General features: G+C 26.4%; 1 protein-coding gene across 2 annotated transcripts; it reads left to right on the forward strand.

Moving 5' to 3' along the window:
- Nucleotides 1-4,540: 4,540 nt before the first annotated feature.
- AdipoR (adiponectin receptor) lies at nucleotides 4,541-18,169 on the forward strand. Of its 2 annotated transcripts, XM_015508034.2 has the most exons (8): nucleotides 4,541-4,864; nucleotides 9,900-10,056; nucleotides 11,966-12,031; nucleotides 12,183-12,453; nucleotides 12,531-12,711; nucleotides 12,770-12,957; nucleotides 14,156-14,349; nucleotides 17,645-18,169. In XM_015508034.2, exons 2-8 carry the CDS (start codon nucleotides 9,904-9,906, stop codon nucleotides 17,771-17,773), a joined length of 1,182 nt encoding a protein of 393 aa, XP_015363520.1. In that variant the 5' UTR covers nucleotides 4,541-4,864; nucleotides 9,900-9,903; the 3' UTR covers nucleotides 17,774-18,169. The 2 variants fall into 2 exon arrangements, with proteins under 2 accessions (XP_015363520.1, XP_015363521.1); XM_015508035.2 differs by lacking the exon at nucleotides 11,966-12,031 and having other exon boundaries at nucleotides 4,543-4,864.
- The last annotated feature ends 2,111 nt before the right edge of the window (nucleotides 18,170-20,280 follow it).

Below are 20,280 nucleotides of genomic sequence, written 5' to 3' on the forward strand. Positions count from 1 at the left end.
TATTCCACAGTATTGGTCCAATGACCGAGCCCTGAGGTACACCAGTAGTCACCAAGCGCCGTCCACTCTCCGTTATAATACTCCGCCCATCAAAATACGACCTAATCATTTTTATGAGATAGGCTGGGAACCTTTTGTGTATTAGAGCTGCATCAATCTTCTCCCACGGTGCGGAGTTGAATGCATTAGCGACGTCGAGCGAAGCTAGTGCACACAGTTTGCGATTATACAATTGGCCACTACCAACTCTGTTTACAATATCCATGACAGCCTCGATCGCCTGTGTGGTGGATCTACCTCTCATAAATCCGAACTGATACTCAGAAATTCCAACAGGCTGTTCCAGCAGATGCCGCGTTATTCTCACTTTTAATAGCCTCTCAAACAACTTTCCAATAGAGTTAATGAGGCACAACGGCCTATATATCAAACCTACAACTAACCTAACCTATGAAATTTGTGATTTCGTAGTTGACCCCGTAAAGTTTTGTTTAAAACAAATAACTGTTAAGTCACCTTTGCAAAAGAGCTGAATAGATCAGCCTGTAACATTAGTACATTACCAGTGAGCTCGGCCACTTGTGAAAGGTCCTTTTCAACTATGAGAAGGATCAACACATAATATGTCTGAGCTAACATGACTCAGGGCCGATTTACTAATTTAGCAATATTTAATGTCGAAAAAGATATTATAGTAGATACTGAAATATATTATTATTATATTATATTAATATTAAATACATTTGCTTAATCCAATCGACGAATATACAGCTCTAAAAATATATTGGGCACATTTTTTTTAAATAAAAATTTGTTCTATAATTATAATATTTGGTCGTTACTTGTTGCTCTAAAGCCATACTTACAGGCTACAGCATTAATAATTCTTATTGTTGTCCTAAAAGTTATGTGTCGTATAATGTATTTAATTATAAATATAATTTTAACAACTATTATAAGTAGATGAAATAGCACATTTGAAAAAAATATTTAGTTAGTTTTATTTTCAGTCAATGTTGTAATTAAGTACGCAGTCTAAGATATACCTATGTTGTATTAAAAAAAAATGTGTAGGTGTTAATTACTTGTATAAATGCTTCATTCAGTAGCTATAGGGCTTCAGCCCCCCCCCCCCCCAAATCTCAAACACTATTTGCGTCTATGGTTTGGAACAAAATTGTTTGATTACCACGTCTTAATTTTAACCTAAAAATATATATAAAACGTCATATATGCATTTAAAATTATCACAATTTTAGTAAAATACTCGAAAATGACAAATAGTTGTTTCTGATTCCTATGTATGAAATAGATTTAGAACTCGCAAAGCATTTCTGAGACTTTTCCAAAAATCATTCACTTTTTATATTAAAATCCGTGCCCTAAGCATTTAAAGTTAAGTTGAGCAGAGTATAATATTATCTTCATTCGCCATCGTCAATCAAGGTGTTTAAATATATGTCAAGCAATTCCAATAATACTTAATATTATTACATCAGATATTCAGGTGGATTATTCTTTACAAACCCTGAGAACATATTAAAATGATGGCATATTAATTAACATTAATGTGTTATGACAGCAGGTAAAGATGATAGAATTTAACCGTCCTAACACTCCTAACCTCTGACTCGTCCAACGAACAAGAATCGGTTATTCGATTCATACCAGGATCGGTTTTAGGGGTAGACGAGCTGGGTGACAGCACACGACGCTTTCAGAGTTCAGATATTAGTTTTTTAATTCAATTACTTAACTTAAACCAGTTAAACCATAGATATATAATAGAGACCGCATTAGTTTTCCTTGTCCATGGCGCATAGTTCCCCAAACCGGCCCTGATTTGAACAGTGGCGTTGTCAGAAATCTCTCGAGAGAGGGACCCACCAGATATAACACTAAAATCATACATTTTAGTTGGTACATTAGATTTAATATATTAATTAAGATTAAACAATTTAAGAACCAAGTACGTATATTAAAGTATGTATGTACAATTTAAGCAGATTTAAGAGGTTATTGTCTATTATTATATTGACCAATCTTATTTAGTTAGTTGCATTCTCCTGATAGAATTTGTTTAGAAAATTTATGGTATTTCTTGCACGGTTACATTTACTTCTTTTCGTATGTTTGTTACTGACAAACCATTTAGACAATTAGGCTATTTAGAGACATATTATATACACCAAGCACCCATAAATCATTAGCCACAGCACTAGGAAAATTAAAAAAACAGAATTAGACTACTTTTACTAGTACTACATCTGAGAACTGAGATAGAAACATAGAAACTAGAAAGTATAATATATTATTTTTCTCGGTGACAACACTGTTCAATAATTTTTATCACAAACGTGATCTTAAATAGTTATGCAGTGTTACAAACATTAAAATACAATTTTTTTCATCATCTCATATTGTTAAAAGTACTTTCACGGTACATTGGATTATTGAATATTGGAATAATTGAATTTTATGTCTTTGATTTTCAATTTTTCACTCATGACTATAAATTTTATAGGCCTTCTTCTTTTTTTTCTAACAATTTTAGACTTCCAGATCATATTTTTACTTTGAAGTTTTTTAACTACCGGTATTTCATGGCCTGTATATTTTTTACCGGTTGATAAAAATGATATACAGAATATGTTTGATATATTAATATTATAGCAAGAAAGCAAGAAAAGGAAAACCACTCCTCGAAAACTACGGTTAGATTTAAACATTCACATTTCACACTTTCTCACTTCTACAAATTTATGTTTTACTCAATATACTCGTGTAATTCGTATTCGTATATAGTTAATTGTCAGTTATTTAAAAACAACGTGTTCATATATTTTACGACTATACATAATATGATAAATCTGAGTCGAATTATGTAAATATTACGATAGTTGATCACAAATAATAAAAACCATAACATCATTAAAATATTTTAATATCATTTAACTGGTTTTAATAATGTTGTAAGAATCGTTCCCCACTTCTCTTCAGTAAAGTTTACGTTATTCTCCTCCTACTACGGTCAACAACATTAATTGCTATTTACTATTTAGTATACGGAGTGTCCATTTAATGGTTTAACATAAGACACTCAATAGTGTTTAATTTCAGAAGACATTGACGGTTTTAAAAATAATTTTTTCATGATTTTTACTGGTTATAAAGACACATTTTTGAAAACCAAAAATATTTTAATCGATGTAATTTTTTAAGTTTTTAAATAATTTTAAAATACATTTTTAATTATGATGCAGAATATTATTCGGAATTTTTTGATTTATAAAAATAATATTTCTGACGAGTAGTTCAAGTAGGTGTAGGTCATTAGTGATAAATATTTTATTTATGAGTTTAATGTTTAGATGAGCACATAAACAGAGTTATGGACCAACATTTTGTACTCTTGCATCACCTATCTAAGCTTAAATACTTTATTAAGTACTTAATTCATACATTATCCATCGAAATTCAATTTCTATGCTTCGTAATTGTCTAAAAAATATTCTGCTTAATAAGAAATTATCAATATACATAGGCGCCCGCAGAAATTTTTTAGGGGGGCAATGTTAGGATTTGAGGATAAATATTATAATTTTACTAGGTATTTTAAAATAAGAACCTTTTTTATTATACTCGTATACAATATATTATATTTTATTATATTACAACTTATTTTATACTTTAAATTTGTTGTATAGTATATAGTAATTTATCTTAAAACATTCAATTAAAAAAAATATTTTGAAAAAGCCAGGGGGGCAAATGCCCCAGCTTGCCCCTTCCCCTGCGGGCGCCTATGACAATATAATATGTTGTCATTAAAAATAGTAAAACATTAAAAAAAATGTTAACAGTGAAAAATGGTAAACATTTTTTTTTTTCAAAAATGTTTATAGTTCCCGAAATAATGAGTGTTTACGTTAAAATCATGTTCAATGACCGCTCTGTAAAAATACACACTTAGGTAGCGGGTCGAAATGGTTGAATACTATCATTTTGTTATCGCCAAATTATATCATTATAATTATTTGATATTTCTTGTTGGTGCCGCGCCGCATATTACTGTATTAGCTATTATAATAGTTTCTTTTCTGTGACATTCATATTCACGTGCGTCACAAACTCAACTCACTAAGTCACAAAACTCGCTCGGGTCAGTTGGTTTCTTTGTTTCCTTGTCTTTTCTAGCAGCCCCCTCCCCCGCGGTTTTCATTTTTTTCGTGGTATATTATTTACCAATGTCCAACCACAGAACAACATAGTATCGCCAATCACCGGACCACCTAGGCTACTCATTTTCCCCTGGTGTCTTTCATCAGCTACAGCTCCGCGACTCGCGAGTTTGATAAAGTCAAAGTGACTAAAAAAGTCATAAGTGATAGATCACAGATTCACAGATCCCCGGGTCCCGGAGGCTGGACCAACCGACTCCTCCAGATTACCAAGTACCGGTTACCACTCACCATTCACCAAACCTCATTATTCATTTCAGTATAAAGTATTATCACAGAATTACTTTTGTTGTCATTGTTGATAACGGCGTTAATATTCGATACTCGTTTCAGCGAACGTTGCGCACATAGGCTCTTACGAGTCTTACGTAATAAAATTATTGTTAAAACGTATTTTGTTCATTTCTCTCGTAAGTCGTAGACCGTAGTGATAACACGTTGTAACTTGTCTGTTTTGTAGTCGAACCGCAACGAATATATTTTAGTATTTACAGCGGACGAATAGTATAATTTATTGCACGTCGTCGGTCGATCGATTGCCGACGACTGTTATCGAGTAATAGTAGTGTACGGTTTTCAGATTTCCTGGCCAGTCGACGGAGCTTTTCAATTAATCACAACAGGTACGTTTTTTTCTATTAATATGATTGCACTTTAAATTTTTTCTGTTGTGATGTCAAGCGCGACCAAATACAGTATTTATTAAAAATTCCGGATACTCGTGTCTAAGTGGCGTAAGTTATGATGTTGGTTCAGTTGAACTTTGTCATTTTGTAAGAGTCCTCTATTGTAGACCTATATTAAATGAACGTAAAAAAAAACTACATAGGAGATAATTAACTATATGCACATAATATATTGTTGAGATGTTAATTTATTTATTGACCATCATAGGTTGGTTATGTCGATTATAATCAATATAAGCAACTCAAAGCGTTACAATATTATAAGCTACAATATATTTATATATATGTGATTTGTTTATTTAATGCTTAAAAAAATGATTTATTATTCTTCATCCTATATTTTGTATTAATATAATAATACATAATTAAAAAGAAAATATATATATATATATATTTATGCTTTGTTAGTAACTAACACTACTATCACAGAATAGATTATTTAGTAAAGAATAGTTCATATCATTAAGTCAAATATTGTCCTATAGGTATAAGTAATTATTTAATAAAATATCAACTTACTTGAAAAATCTGATCATAATAAGTGGTTGAAAATTATCAGTATTAGGTAATTATCTCCGTAATTATTTACAAATATTGTATTGCTTTTTTTTTTGCGTTTTAAAAATTGATTATTGATTAAATCATTAAACTAAAAACAATAAAACATGCATACAAAGCTCCTTAGAAACATTGTACAAAATAATAATTTTAGATCATCTTGAATTCCCACTTTTACAATTATATTTTAGGTAGGTAGGCATTCACTTGGATAACTATATATTTTGTTAAAATTATATTGTTACATGCTTATTTACTAAAATCTTATATTATAAATTCTATTGTTAGTCATTATTTGTTTAATTAACTTCACTATGTTAAAAGCTAAATAATTCTTAGATCAAATTTGTAGTTATTTACTATTTAATGTAATTAATTTATCCAAATATTGTTAGATATACTATATGTATTGTGTTTAATTTAGTTTTTAGTTAAGAGGATGTAATATCTGGATGTACTGTTTCCATCTTACAAGTGTGTAACATACCAAATTTTCTTATAAAAATTTAAAGGTTAAGAGTATTATTTAGACGACCTCGTGGGCATTTTACTTTATTTTAATTTTGAAGTGAGCTATAAAAGTGTTTTAAAATTGTAAATTGTTTGTACATCTTAACATCTTACTCGCTTCAAAATTAAAATATAGTAAAAAGCCCACTAAGCCGTCTAAATAATACTCTTACTCTTACCTTCAGATTTTATGGGAAGTTAATTTACTCTAATTTATTAAACTAACTGCGTTAAACTTGAACTGCTGAGTGTAGAATTCGCTATGTTACGTATTTGTAAGACGGAGACAACACATGCGAGTATCACGTCCTCTTAAAGCATATTACCTTCTGAATTTATTTATATTAAAATTTGAGATAAATACAATAAGTACCAGTATTATAAATTATAATATATAAGATGTTATAAAATATATTATCTTTTAAATAATTTTTAGTTATGACTTAAGAGGACGTGATACCCGCATGTGTTGTCTCTGTCTTACAAGTGCATTATATAGTAAATTTTACGTTCAGCAGAACACGTGTAGCTCCGTTTGCTTAAAGATTAGAGTGAATTGACCTCTTATAAAATTTAAAGGTATGATTGTTATCTAGTCAACCTCATATGCTTTTTAATATATTTAAATTTTAAAGGAAGTTATGAGTATTTTAAGATGCACAAAAAATTTACAATTTTAAAATACTCATAACTCGCTTTAAATTTGATATAAAATAAAAAGCATATGAGGTTGTCTAGATAATAATCTTACCTTTAAATTTTATAAGAGGTTCACTCTAATTTTTAAGTTAACGGAGCTACACATGTTCTGCTGAGCGAAAAATGTACCATGTTACGCATTTGTAAAACAGAGACAACACATCCTCTTAACAGTTTTTAATAGAAATTATTAAATTATTTAAAAAGCTAAGTAGGTTACAATCTATGTTACAATAATTATCATTGTTATTATTATTATTTTGATTAAATAGTTAAAAGAATTTTTTGTTCTATTATTTTCAAAAAATTGTAGGATTAAAAAGGTTAAAAATATAATAGTTGACTATTAATTACTTATTTATTTTTCTAACAGTTTGATTGTTACTAAGTTTTAATTTCAAAGAATTCTTTTATCACTAATATAATATGATAAAATCAGCCTAAAACAGTAAAACACAACTAATAGATTATTGTATTAATTTATCTACAGGGTGATTTTTTTACCATGAACCACTCATTATTTCAAAAAGTATCAATGTTTTTGAAAATATTTTTTTGCAAAGTGTTGTAAAAAAAAACAATGTTTTTATTAAAAAATTATGTTTTTTCATATTTTTTATCCTTATAATTTTTTAAGTTTTTTACTTTTTTGAATGACAACCTAGAGTTTTAATTTCATATTCCAAAGCAGAATATTTTTCTAAGTATTTTGATACGTAAAAATCGAATTTTGGAGGAGTAGTTTATGAGTTATAAGTATTTTATACGGAGTAGTGGACAAACATTTTGTGAGGTAACCCCGTACCACTCCACTTCGCCAATCTAAACTTTAAATACTTATAACTCATAAACTACTCGTCCAAAATTCGATTTTTACGTATCAAAATACTTAGAAAAATATTTGGCTTTGGAATATGAAATTAAAACTCTAGGTTGTCATTCAAAATAGTAAAAAACAAAAAATTATAAGGATAAAAATATTAAAAAATGTAATTTTTTAATAAAAACATTGTTTTTTAACAACATGAAACTTTGTAAAAAAATATTTTCAAAAACTGATATTTTTTGAAATAATGAGTGGTTCATGATAAAAAAATCATCCTGTATATGTGTCTGTACTGAATATTGTTGTGTTTGTGTATGAAAGATTTTGTTATGTTAAATTGAACAATTATTACATTTTATAATTTATTTGCTTTACTTTAGTTGAAAATATATAAGAAGTAGTTTTATTTGTAATCTTTTATCAACGGTATTAAAATTATGAAATTATGATGGCCATTAGAATTATTTACTATGTAATTAATAAAAAATATTAATAATGCAGTAGTATTAATTATTATTTTGATTGGTATCAAATATAATGTATTTAGATACCTACGGTACTTTTAAAAGAAATATTAAAGCTAAATTTAGAACTTAGAATATCATTATCATTCTGAACTTGATGAATTGTATATAATACCTTATATTATTTAATATTATTATATTTTATGTTGATAAATTATTAGGATATCTGTTTCTATAGGATGCATAAGAAATACTATATGAGAATTTTATTTTATTTTGAAAATACATATGGTTAACTTTAACCTTATTATAATATTAATGACAGCAAAAGCTTTACAACATGATAAAAATAACTTAAAACGTTACCTTTAGGTACTATAAATATCTTTAAACTGATTCGTCTTCTAATTTTTAATTTTTATCATCCTATTACTACAATTTTACAAGTTTGTTTTTTGTATAAAAAGTCCTTTCACTTAGAAACTGCTTATACCTGCCACAGATCTGATGTATTAAACTATCAAATCTGAATTTTATGTGTAATATAACTTAACATATAAAAAATGAAACTGGTAAAACTTGATTTATATCACATTTAAACCATAGGTATTCAAACTTCTTCATCACACAGTTCCTTTGCCTCTTCACAACATTTTGATGATTTAAGTTATTTAAGATTCAGAAACATAACATTCTAACATTTAATTATTTAAAGTGTATTTTAAATTTATAAATACATAAATTATATTAGACAATAAATTAATAATTAATAATTATGCATATAAAATTGAAATTAAACAATACATTAAGTGTCATCATTATTATTTTTTTCCCTTCTGTGGTAAAGCTCCAACTACTAACTACAAATACTCATGGCATCATTATGACGCATAGTTTAAATAGCTCTGATCTAAGTTTTTAAGTTATATCTGACATTTTATTTTATTTTATTTTATTTTATTTATTTTTTTTAATGTTGATCATTTATCAGCATACCATTTCTATAAAATGTATACAAAACTCATAGGTGTTAATAATTTTCAATCTAAATTGATATTTATCTATAGGAAAATACATTGTTGATTTAATACATTTGTGGAATGGATGACAGACATAGAATGTAAAAAGATGAATAGTATTGGTTTATAATAAATCATTTTTTTTTTTTAATATCAGGTACCTAATGTTATGTTATAGGTACCTAGCTAAAAGTAGTTTTATTTACATTGTCTGTATTAATTATCTGAAAAAATGTTTTTGTTTTATGTATGAAAACATTTGTGAACATACATTTTCAAGGTTTAAAACAATGGCGGTTTACAATTTTGATCCATTCTATTTTTAATAAATATTATAAATTTAACTGTTTAGCAAAAATTGAATTAAACACTTTTGAAGGTCAAAATTCAACTACTGAAATTGATTATTAATGCAGCTTAGATTTCCTAAATTGATTATATTTATTAAGTATTTCATGTAATTATAAACTGAGTGATAGATAGAGATACTTAATGTGTATAAATGCTGTTATAAATTATTAAGAGGATGCTACACCCGTATGTGTTATCTTCGTTTTACTAATGTAAAACATATCAATACCTGTTTTTCACTGCAAAGAACGTGGGAAATTTTTTACATATATAGGAGAATCATTTACTGCGCAAATTTATAATACAAAAAAGTTATTCAAGTTTGAAAAATTCATTATACATGCGGTTATTATAGTATTCTCTGTATTAGAGTTCCAACTACCAAGTAATTTCAATTTGTAAAATAAATGTAATTGCTTTAATTATAAATACTTAAAATAGGTGGTTAATTTAACATTGACTACTTTAAATTTAAGGCCCCAAAATTAATCATTATATAAAATCTATCTTATCTGTTTGAAGATATCAGTTCTAACTAATTACAGGTTGATGAGTGACATAGAATTTAATATCAAGATGTCCGAAAATGTACAGACTGAAACAATTACAAAGCCTGAAAAAAATGCAGCCGATAATCCTTCTACAGCAAAAAAGAATAGTATTCTTAGACATCGTAAAATACCCTCTGCCGATTTAAACAATGTAAGTATATTTCTTATAAATTTTTTAATTAATAAAGCTATATAATATCTAATAATTTAACAATCATAATATTGATATCTTAATATTAAAATATTTAAAAAAAATGGTTATGTTTAGTTTTAACACTGTTTTGTGGTAAATTAATCTCAGGTAATCAAAAATCACAGATGAATATGAATATTAGATATATATCTGTCTAAGTTATCGCCAGAACTACAAAAATGGTTAATAGTAGTAGATATTTTAATCTTAAATTTGAAAAAGAGGTCAAATATATAATTTATTTCTAATTTTATATTAAGTATTAACTGTTTATCTGTTATATTGTCAGCTCTGATATAGGTACTTCAGTTGTTATTATTTCAAATATTATATCATGAAGTAATAGTGTATGTATTTATAGTTAAAATGTCTTCTAAATAATTGTTTTTTGGCCTTAGGTATTAATGGAAAGTATAGGGTTCCAGTAGCAAGCTTTTTAAAAGCTTGTTCAAATTCATTGTATTACTTATAATAATTTTGTATACTATTATAATCACTAAAATTCACCGAAAATACATGTTTTGTACTAAAATAATAATACTAATGCCCTGGAATAATTCATGTTACTAGTGTTAGTAAAGCATAATATGGCAATAATTATTTGTATGTATTCAGCAATAATTTTATTATGAGAATAATTTTATCTCATATTTTAAAATATGTATTATTGTAATTATTTTGAAGTAAAAGTTAATTCATTCTCTGTTTATTAGTGTTTTTTCTATTCATACTATGAATCTTTGTTGCACATAATCTATCAGTTAAATTTTAAATTCTGGAAAAATACCTGCTGTTATGCATAATGCCTAAATCTGATGTTGATTTAGAATTTAGATAAGTTATTGTTCAATGTATTTGTTTACATTCCTTAAACATTGAAATATAACGTTCAGAGGAATGATAAATAAATTCTGTTCTGTAATGGAGATATTATATTAATAGTATCAATGATTAAATATTCTAACGAAATAATTAAAGGGGAGGGTAGATTTTTATTTAAACACATATTTGTATGTAGTTTGAATATAGATAAGATGAATACAGTTGAGTATGGCTTATGTTAAGTTAAATAACTTAATATTTATTTTATTAAATCATATTTTAGTAATAATAGTTAAGAGGAACTTCCATTTAACAAAATAACAAAATATTTTTGATAACCAATTTTATTTAATTCTATTTATCAAATTGCTTTATAATATTGTGTTAAAATATTTTGTCAATAAAGGCATATTTCCTACAATTCTGTGTTTTTTTTTATTGCTTTAATATAGAAAGTGCGTGAGCAGTCCTAACAATTATAGGCCATTACTAAAATCAAAAATTTTAAAAATGTACATTGTTTCCAATTGTTTTCGCATCATCAAAATTGTCAATCATGTTGCTACTAACATTTTATACTGAAGATATGATTTTTATAAATTTTTATGTTAAATTTTATCAATTTTAATTAAATATTAATATTATTTTAATAATTAATTTATTTAATGTTATTCATAAATAATAAATACCCATATATTAACATTTAAATAATTGTATAGAAAATTAAAATCTTTTTCTAATAATAATCATAATTATTAATCACAACAAATGACCTTATTTCAATAAAAATATTTATATTATACATTTATACCTAGTATTTATTCATACAAAAAAAGGTAGGTTTATGACACTAAAATAAAAAAGATATTTATTTTATTTTTACTTATTAAAGTTTTATACAAATTTGCCAAAAAAACATTTTTAATTCATTAAATTGAATAAAAGCTCTGGAAAAATTAGAATTTATTTTTACCTAATGAACTACTAAAAAATAATACTGATCACGTTTGCATTTTGTGTGCTATTTTATGTGTATGTTTTATAGAAATCAGATGAATTAATAGCGGAGAAAACCGATTTATTATCAGGCCCTTCAGATGGAAACAATGATGTAAGGATTTATTTTATACATACAATCACTGGTTTTATTATTATTTTTCACAGGGATTTATAATTTTATTGTTTTCATTTTTTTTTAAATTTTTCAACATAATTATATCTTGGTTAAATAAAATAATAGCTGGATGACATTGTATTTTTAGGGGGTGGCATGTAATTTATCCAATGAAACTAATGAAAACATGGATATTAGTACTATGGCCCAAGCAGAATTTCAACATGTTGCTGCTCAAGCCCGTGATCTTGGTCGCAAAATGTGGAATGTGTGTAATTTCCACAACTTACCTCAATGGCTCCAGGATAATGATTTCTTGCATACAGGACACAGGCCACCATTGAATTCGTTTCAAGCTTGTTTTCAATCTATTTTTCGAATTCACACTGAAACTGGAAATATATGGACACATTTATTAGGTGATATAAAAATGAATAATTGCATATTTAATATTATGCAAAAAATAGAATAAAAACTAATTTCCGTTATTTTACAGGATGTATTGCATTTTTTGTTATGACTTTATACTTTGCATCTAGACCAGAAGAAGAATTATCATTTCAAGATAAATTAGTTTTCATTATATATTTTATTGGGGCAATTACTTGCATGGGTTTTTCATTTGTGTTTCATACTGTTCATTGCCATTCAGAAACTGTTGGCAAATTTTTCAGCAAGTAAAACTATTATTTTTATTATTTTAATAGTAAATTAATTACTAATTCATTTATTAAGGTTGGATTATTGTGGAATTGCCATACTGATTATGGGATCATTTGTGCCATGGTTATACTATGGGTTTTATTGTGAGCCATATTCTTGGATATTGTATTTAGTACTGATTGTTGCACTTGGACTAGTGGCAATGGTCGTAGCACTATGGGACAAATTTAGTGATCCTGGTCTTAGGCCACTCAGAGCAGGTATACTAATCATAAAAATATGCTTAATTATATACAAATCATTAGTTAGTTTTGATTATTACCATTAATTATAAATACTATAATATCAGAGTTTATAATCAATGCTATTACTAATTACCCTGTACCGTTATCCATGTAAATTTAGTTGGTTGTAGGCTTAGGAACCTAACCATCATGGCTAAGTTCCTTATATTGAACAGAGTATATTACATTATTGCTAAAGTAATACATTTTCAAATAATAATACAATTTACAATGTTTTAAATATATATTTGAAGAAACTTACTAATTTTATATTTTTATAACACAACATTATTTAATTTGCTATTGGTAAATTATTTTTTCTATATATCTTGGATTTTCTTTTTTAATACATTTTTATTGTATCTATCTCGATTTTTATGTCCAAATATCATATATTTTTGTTGAGAATATTATGTACAATAAAAATAGTTGAGATTTGTTTGGCAGAGAATACATTGAAAGATGTTTAGAAGTGCATATAAATGTATATTTTAAGCCTTTAGGGTAAGAAAATGTTTGCATTTATAAAAGAAAAGGATGATTTTTTTTTGATTTTGCTTGTGTTTATAAAAAAAAAACAAAAGAAATTATAAAAATTTATTTCATAAATATTCATGATTATAAAAATCTTTTCTATTCTGGGTAAATTTAAAGGTATAGACGATTGTATTAAAAGGAAACCACTTATTAAGTTTCTACTGATTTTTGTATGCCTTATTGTTGTTTAGTTAAATGTTTCATTATATTATGCTTGTCTTTTGTAGTCCGGCTGTACAGAAAGTTTGAAAAAAAAGTTTCAACCTATTCCAGTGTTTTTTAATTGTTAAGTTTATATCTATGATATAATTTAATTTATCCCTTTAAATTTTGACCAAAAATCAATATTCAGTTTTTAATATTTATCAAAGAATTGCAAATTTCAATGTTTTTTTATGCATATATTCATATTACCTTAAACTTTTGTATTGCATACAAATCAGGACTTAAGTTATTACTTAGTAGTAATTACTATTACATACATAAATATCCTTTATTATTTAGTTTATTATTTGGAATCACAAAATTATTTATTGTTAATTTTTTAAATAATTGTAATAACAATTTTTCTATTCAGCTGTTCTGTTTGTTAATAAAATGATTACAGGGGAAAATTTAATCCGAGTTTTATTTACAGGTGTTTTTACTACCTTTGGATTGATTGGTGTTATACCAGCACTTCACTATGGAGCTGTAGAAGGATTCTTTTCCAACTTTACATTGATTAGTCTCGGATGGCTATTACTCATGGGTTTCTTGTACATCTCTGGTGCTTTGTTGTATGCATTAAGAGTACCAGAAAGATTTTTCCCTGGAAAATGTGATTTATTGGTAAGAATATACTGTAATATATTGAGTTAATAGTAATATTAGTTAATACAACTAGTGTATGGTAGAAACTGCCCTTTTTACTTTAATATTGTGATTGGAATTATGCTATTAAAGGTATCATAACCTACAATGTAAGTTATAGGAACAAGTTTTCTTATGTTTAGTCTTAAGAAGACGTGATACCTGCATCTGCATGTATTGTCTCCGTCTTACAAGTGTATAACATAGCAAATTTTACGCTCAGGAAAATAAGTGTAGCTCTGATAGTTTAAAATTAGAGTAAGTTGACTTCTATTAAAATTTAAAGGAAAGATTATTATCTAGACAACCTTTTACGCTTTTTATCATATTTTTATTTTAAAGCGAGTGATGAGTATTTTAAGATTGCAAAAATTTAAACTAACATAGCTACTCTGTTCTGATGAGCGTAAAATTTGGTGTTATGCACTTGTAAGATGCAGACACATGCAGATATCATGTCCTCTTAAGAGGATGCTACCCTTAAATGTGTTGTCTTCGTCTTACAAATATACAACATAGCTAAGATTGTTTTGTGCGAGACAACTTTCCTTGCTCTGTATTTATAGTAGAATTACCAAAATTTTACTATGTATAGGGAATAACTTTATCTATGTTTTAGAATTTTTATTATTTGGATAACATAAATACAATTAAAGTTATCAGTTAGTAAACATAAGTTTCTTTTTGTTTTTTTCATTTAATTCTTAAAAATTATTGGTTTGTGCTGTTTAAAAAATAAAAACGTTACAATGTAGAACGCAAGTTCTTCGTTTTGGAGCATAGACCTTCCAAACCGAAACCAAATGTATTGATAGTCGCATGCCGACATGGCACAGTGATGTAGCTCATTTAATATAAATATACATAGTAATATATATAAATATGTATTGTATTGTATCAGAGTAACTCTGTGACCAATGACAAAACTACATAGAAAGTTATCTATTTTCATATATAATTTGATCAATCATAGTAGTTGGGCGATTTTTTAGATTCTGAATGAAGTGAGGAATGTATTAACTTTACAATGATGTATAGTTTTTTATTTTTATTTTGTGTCTGTCATCACATTTTGGAGTAGAAATAATACTTTGATTTTTGACTTCAGCCCCTCTTTGAAAAGGAAAATTCATCATTGAGTGTATTTCGTCATTGAGTAGATACTGTAATGGAAGTGCTAAAAGTGTTTTGAATTTATTTATAGATTATTTTATGATCTAGAACTGTCTTAACTTTTTAGTAATGAAGGTTACCAAACAATTATTATAATAATTAATAATATTATTTAAACAAATGTATAATTTTTAGTTTTTCCCAATTATTTTAAAAATTATTGATATTTTTCTATTTCGACTTTCAAAAGTACCAACTAAATCCAATTGTTTTACAAAAAATCTTTATCAGATTAGATGATCAGAGCATTTTGTGTGCTTGATATATTGCCTTCAGACATAAAAAGCAGGTAAGTGTGTAACACTCTGCTGTACATAAGGTGTTTAAAGAGTCACTAATAGATGTGGTAAATTTTAATTCAATGTTTCAAAATCATTGTATACGAATAAAAAATTTTAGTGAAGACTGTCTACTTAGCCTATATTATTAACTTATTTGATGATATTATTGTGATTTAAGTAATTTATTTTATATTTATGCTTTAGTACTATATAGTATATATAGTATTTTTTTCTAATTTCTGGCAATAATAATTTATGTGGAACATTGTATTACATTCTCAAATATTTTGAAAAATGCTCACAATTTGCTTAAAAATTCAAATATTGTAAAACCTATTAAGAGAGCGTTACACCCGCATTTGTTGTCTCCGTCTTACAAGTGCGTAACATTGCAAAAACTGTTTTGCGCGGGAAAGAACTGAGAAAGATACAGTTATAACTAAGAAAAAAAATTTTCACCACATAAAAAGGAGAATTTGGTCTGTGCAATATCGTTTTTATTTTTTCGATATCACTTATACAAAAAAATTCTTATTGTTTTATAATATATTAATTTTGTGTTTTTTAAGCATGAATAACTTTTTTTGTAGTTCTGATATCGAAAAAATTAAAACGATATTACACAAACAAAATTCTCCTTTTTATGTGGTGAATATTTCGTTTTTTAGTTATAACTGTAGCATTCTCGGTTCTGTCCCGCGCAAAACAGTTTTTGCAATGTTACGTACTTGTAAGACAAAGACAATACATGCGGGTGAGACGTCCTCTTAAGAGAACACAGATTTATAATTTTATAATTAATAATTTTATTTTTACCTTCAAATTTAAATAAAAGGCCTAACACTCTAATTTTTAAGTTAACAACACAATATTTGAACTGCTAAACCGTAATTTTATAAGTTGTTCATTTGGAAACAATACACATTCTATTAACAATATCCCATATTAAAATCTCCAATAAGGTTAGTTTCTCAAATTTTAATTTTATTAATGCTATATTCTGTATTAATATTGATATGAGATGTTCAAAATTTATTTTTAAAAGTTTTTTCAGTGTTGGTTATAAATTTATAATTTTCTCTTGAGATGATATTGAAATGAAACATTGTTCATCTCTATTTTTCATTGAATAATTTTTCAGTATTTGTTTTTATCTGCCCACCACTAGGCAATGTTACTTAAGCAGTCTTTAATCTAAAATTTAATATTTACTCTATTAACATAATTTAAGAAATATTAAAAACTTATTTTATTGAGTTATTTCTGCATTATATTTTAATTATCTTTAGGAAATTGTCTTATTTTTTTAAAGTTATTTATGTTTTAGTTTGAAATATTAATTTTGTACTATGCTACTATTAGTTGTGAACAATATATTATTATTATTTATTTTGATTTGAATGTTTTTTAATGGTATATAAGAAATACCATGATAGGTGAAGTGGTGGTGGTGAGGTGTTATATTTTATATGTTATTGTAGCATTCAGTTAACAAACAAGTACAAATTTTTATAGTGATAATAATTCTTAATTTTTTAAATTTTTATAATTTCTATCAATTATTAATATAATTAAATGTTTGAGTAGAACTAGAACTCTAACAAAATATTGGAAAATAAGTGTATGACTTTAAAATATAGGCTGAGATTAATTTTAAGGTGATTAAATAAATACTTAACAACAGAAATGTATTTTAATATTATATTTGTATAATTCCAAACAATAAATTAACAAAAATGTGTACATTATAAAAATTTCAAAATTTAGAAAACATATTATTTATTATTATTAGATTATTATGTCTTTTTTTTTCTTTATAGTTCCAAAGTCATCAGATATTCCATGTACTTGTTATTCTTGCGGCATTTGTTCATTATCACGGTATTACAAAAATGGCAGAATACAGACTGAGCAAAGGTGAATGTGAAGTACGCCCTGCTGTTGTTTAGTATGAAAGTTTGGTAGGTGATGGACTTCTTTAAAATTATACAACTGTTAGTTGTCCAATTTGAAGGAGAACCGAATTTCCGTGCTGACACAGAGATGGTTAAAATACAATTATGTTATTTAATTCAGATAAAAATGTATAATTTAAAAACCAAAAGATAAAAAATCACTTAAGATTACATTACAAGTTAGTTTTTGTTTTATGTAGTCATATACTTAAATTATACTTTTGATTATAAAAAAAAATTACATATATTTTTACTACTTATACATATGTTTTATAGTATTCATTATTAAAAGAGTTCATAGTATACATTTGAAAATTCTAGCTAGATTTTATTCATTTATTATATTGATATTACTATCTTGTATATTATATTATTAGATATGAGAAACTATTGATGCGTCTAAATGTTGTTTGTTAACAGAATTGGAATACAAATAATACTTCATCATACCTCCCCCCTCCCCTCTTCAAAAAAGTATTCATTAAAATATTTTATTTTTAACCTTAATTAATTTCATGTACCAATGATGCAGAAATATAAATAACTTTATTTCATTTTTGACAAAAATGTAGATTATTAAATTTTTATATTTAAGTCTTAAGAGGACGCCACACCCGCATATGTTGTCTTCGTCGTACAAGTGCATAGCATAACAAATTTTACGCTCAGCAGATCACGTTTATCTTCGTTATTTTAAAATTTAGAGTGAATTGACCTATTATAAAAATTAAAGGCAAGATTGTTACCGAGTGCATCTCATAGGCTTTTTATTATATTTTAATTTTAAAGTGAGTAATGAGTATTTTAAAATTGTAAATAATTTTTATATCTAAAAATACTCATAACTCGGCTTATAATCAAAATATAATAAAAAGCCTATGAGATGCACTCGGTAATAATCTTGCCTTTAATTTTTATAATAGGTCAATTCACTCTAAATTTTAAAATAACAGAGATAAACGTGATCTGTTGAGCGTAAAATTTGCTATGCTACGCACTTGTACGACAAAGACAACACATGCGGGTGTGGCGTCCTCTTAATATAGGAATTAATAAAGCATTTGGAACATCTCTTAAATACACTGCAACTCATTTAATGTTACAGACCACTCATAGTGAGTGTTAATTAGAAGAGTATTTTTCATTTATTAACTACTTGGTATGTATATTTGTGTTGTTTGTATTATTGGTTAAATTAGATGAAAAGGAATTTTAAAATAATTAAATAATTATTGAAAATTATACCTTAAGTATACTCCAAATTATTTTTTATTTGTTACTTTTTCATATAGTTAACTTATATAGTATGTCTCACGAAAGAACGGGACCGTTTCGCGCATGTAGAAAGAGCTCACCGTTTACTCCTCACCACGACCGCCGGCAACCACCAGCGACGACCGTCGTCGTTATTGTAGTGCTGTGGTGCGGTGCGGTGTGGGGATGCGCAAGAATGACCGATTTTGGTCGAGACACGGTCCCGTTCTTTCGTGAGTATAGTTTTATGTTTTTGACGATACTTAAAACGTCGACTGCTTTAGGACTGTCTGCGATCACATGGCAAGATCACAGAGTCAAACTCTATTTTTGATGTTCCGGATTTTGAATTAAAACATTTTTTTTTTTTTTTTTTTTGTTATATAATGTTTAATATTTTGAAGGCAAGTGATATGTCATTTGATCCAAAATTTTCTCTATGCCATTGTCACAAAGTATTCATTATTAGTTTAACTCCCCAGTTATTCTTCTATTGATAAAAAAAAAAATTATAGGTTGTTACAAGGTGTCATTCTGACACCACTTGCCTACATAAATACTCTTACACACTAATACCGTGTGGATGCTTTCCCATGGCAGTCAACGTGTGAATTACTATTCATAATTACAAATTTTACATCTCAATAATTAAAAATCAAAGGTGCATTAATAGTGTTCATTCAAAAGTTTCATCAGAATGAACACTTTTTCTATATTATTAAATATATATATATATTTATATAGGTATAAAAAAATATAAGTTTATAAATTAGGCTTTGTTAATATATACGTTTGTCATCATTAAGATGTTGCAATGGTTTTGAAGTTTGTTTGTCTCTCTGTAATAGAATGAATAGTTTTTTTTTTGTTAATTGTTAAATGAATAATGATACATTTTTTTATTTCTTTAATCTAAGTGATATATTTTTTTTTGAAAATTAAATGAAACCAATTAATTTATATAAATTCTAGAAAACAAACTAGCATACATACACATCATAGTGTCCACAGCGAAATAAAAAAATTTAATCAAAATTTATCATTAGAAGTTTACAAATACCAAATAGAAATTAGTGTATTAGTATTTTTCTAATTGTTATCTAGCCTATATTAATAATTATAAAAAGATAATATTACTGAGTTTATGTTATTATACTTATAATTTAAATATTATAATATGTATAACTGTAAAGTGTTTAAATAATTTACTTTTGGAATATCACTGCATTGCTTACAATAAAATTATA

The sequence above is a fragment of the Diuraphis noxia genome, unplaced genomic scaffold, assembly GCF_037042655.1.
Source record: "Diuraphis noxia isolate RWA-SAM2 unplaced genomic scaffold, SU_Dnox_SAM2 contig0002, whole genome shotgun sequence".
NCBI classification, from domain to species: Eukaryota; Metazoa; Arthropoda; class Insecta; order Hemiptera; family Aphididae; genus Diuraphis; species Diuraphis noxia.

Coding starts and splice junctions, on each gene's coding strand:
- AdipoR (XM_015508034.2), top strand. CDS start 9,904: ATGAGTGACATAGAATTTAATATCAAGATGTCCGAAAATGTACAGACT. Junction 12,032..12,182: donor CTTCAGATGGAAACAATGAT/GTAAGGATTTAT, acceptor TTGTATTTTTAG/GGGGTGGCATGTAATTTATC. Junction 12,958..14,155: donor TCTTAGGCCACTCAGAGCAG/GTATACTAATCA, acceptor TTTTATTTACAG/GTGTTTTTACTACCTTTGGA.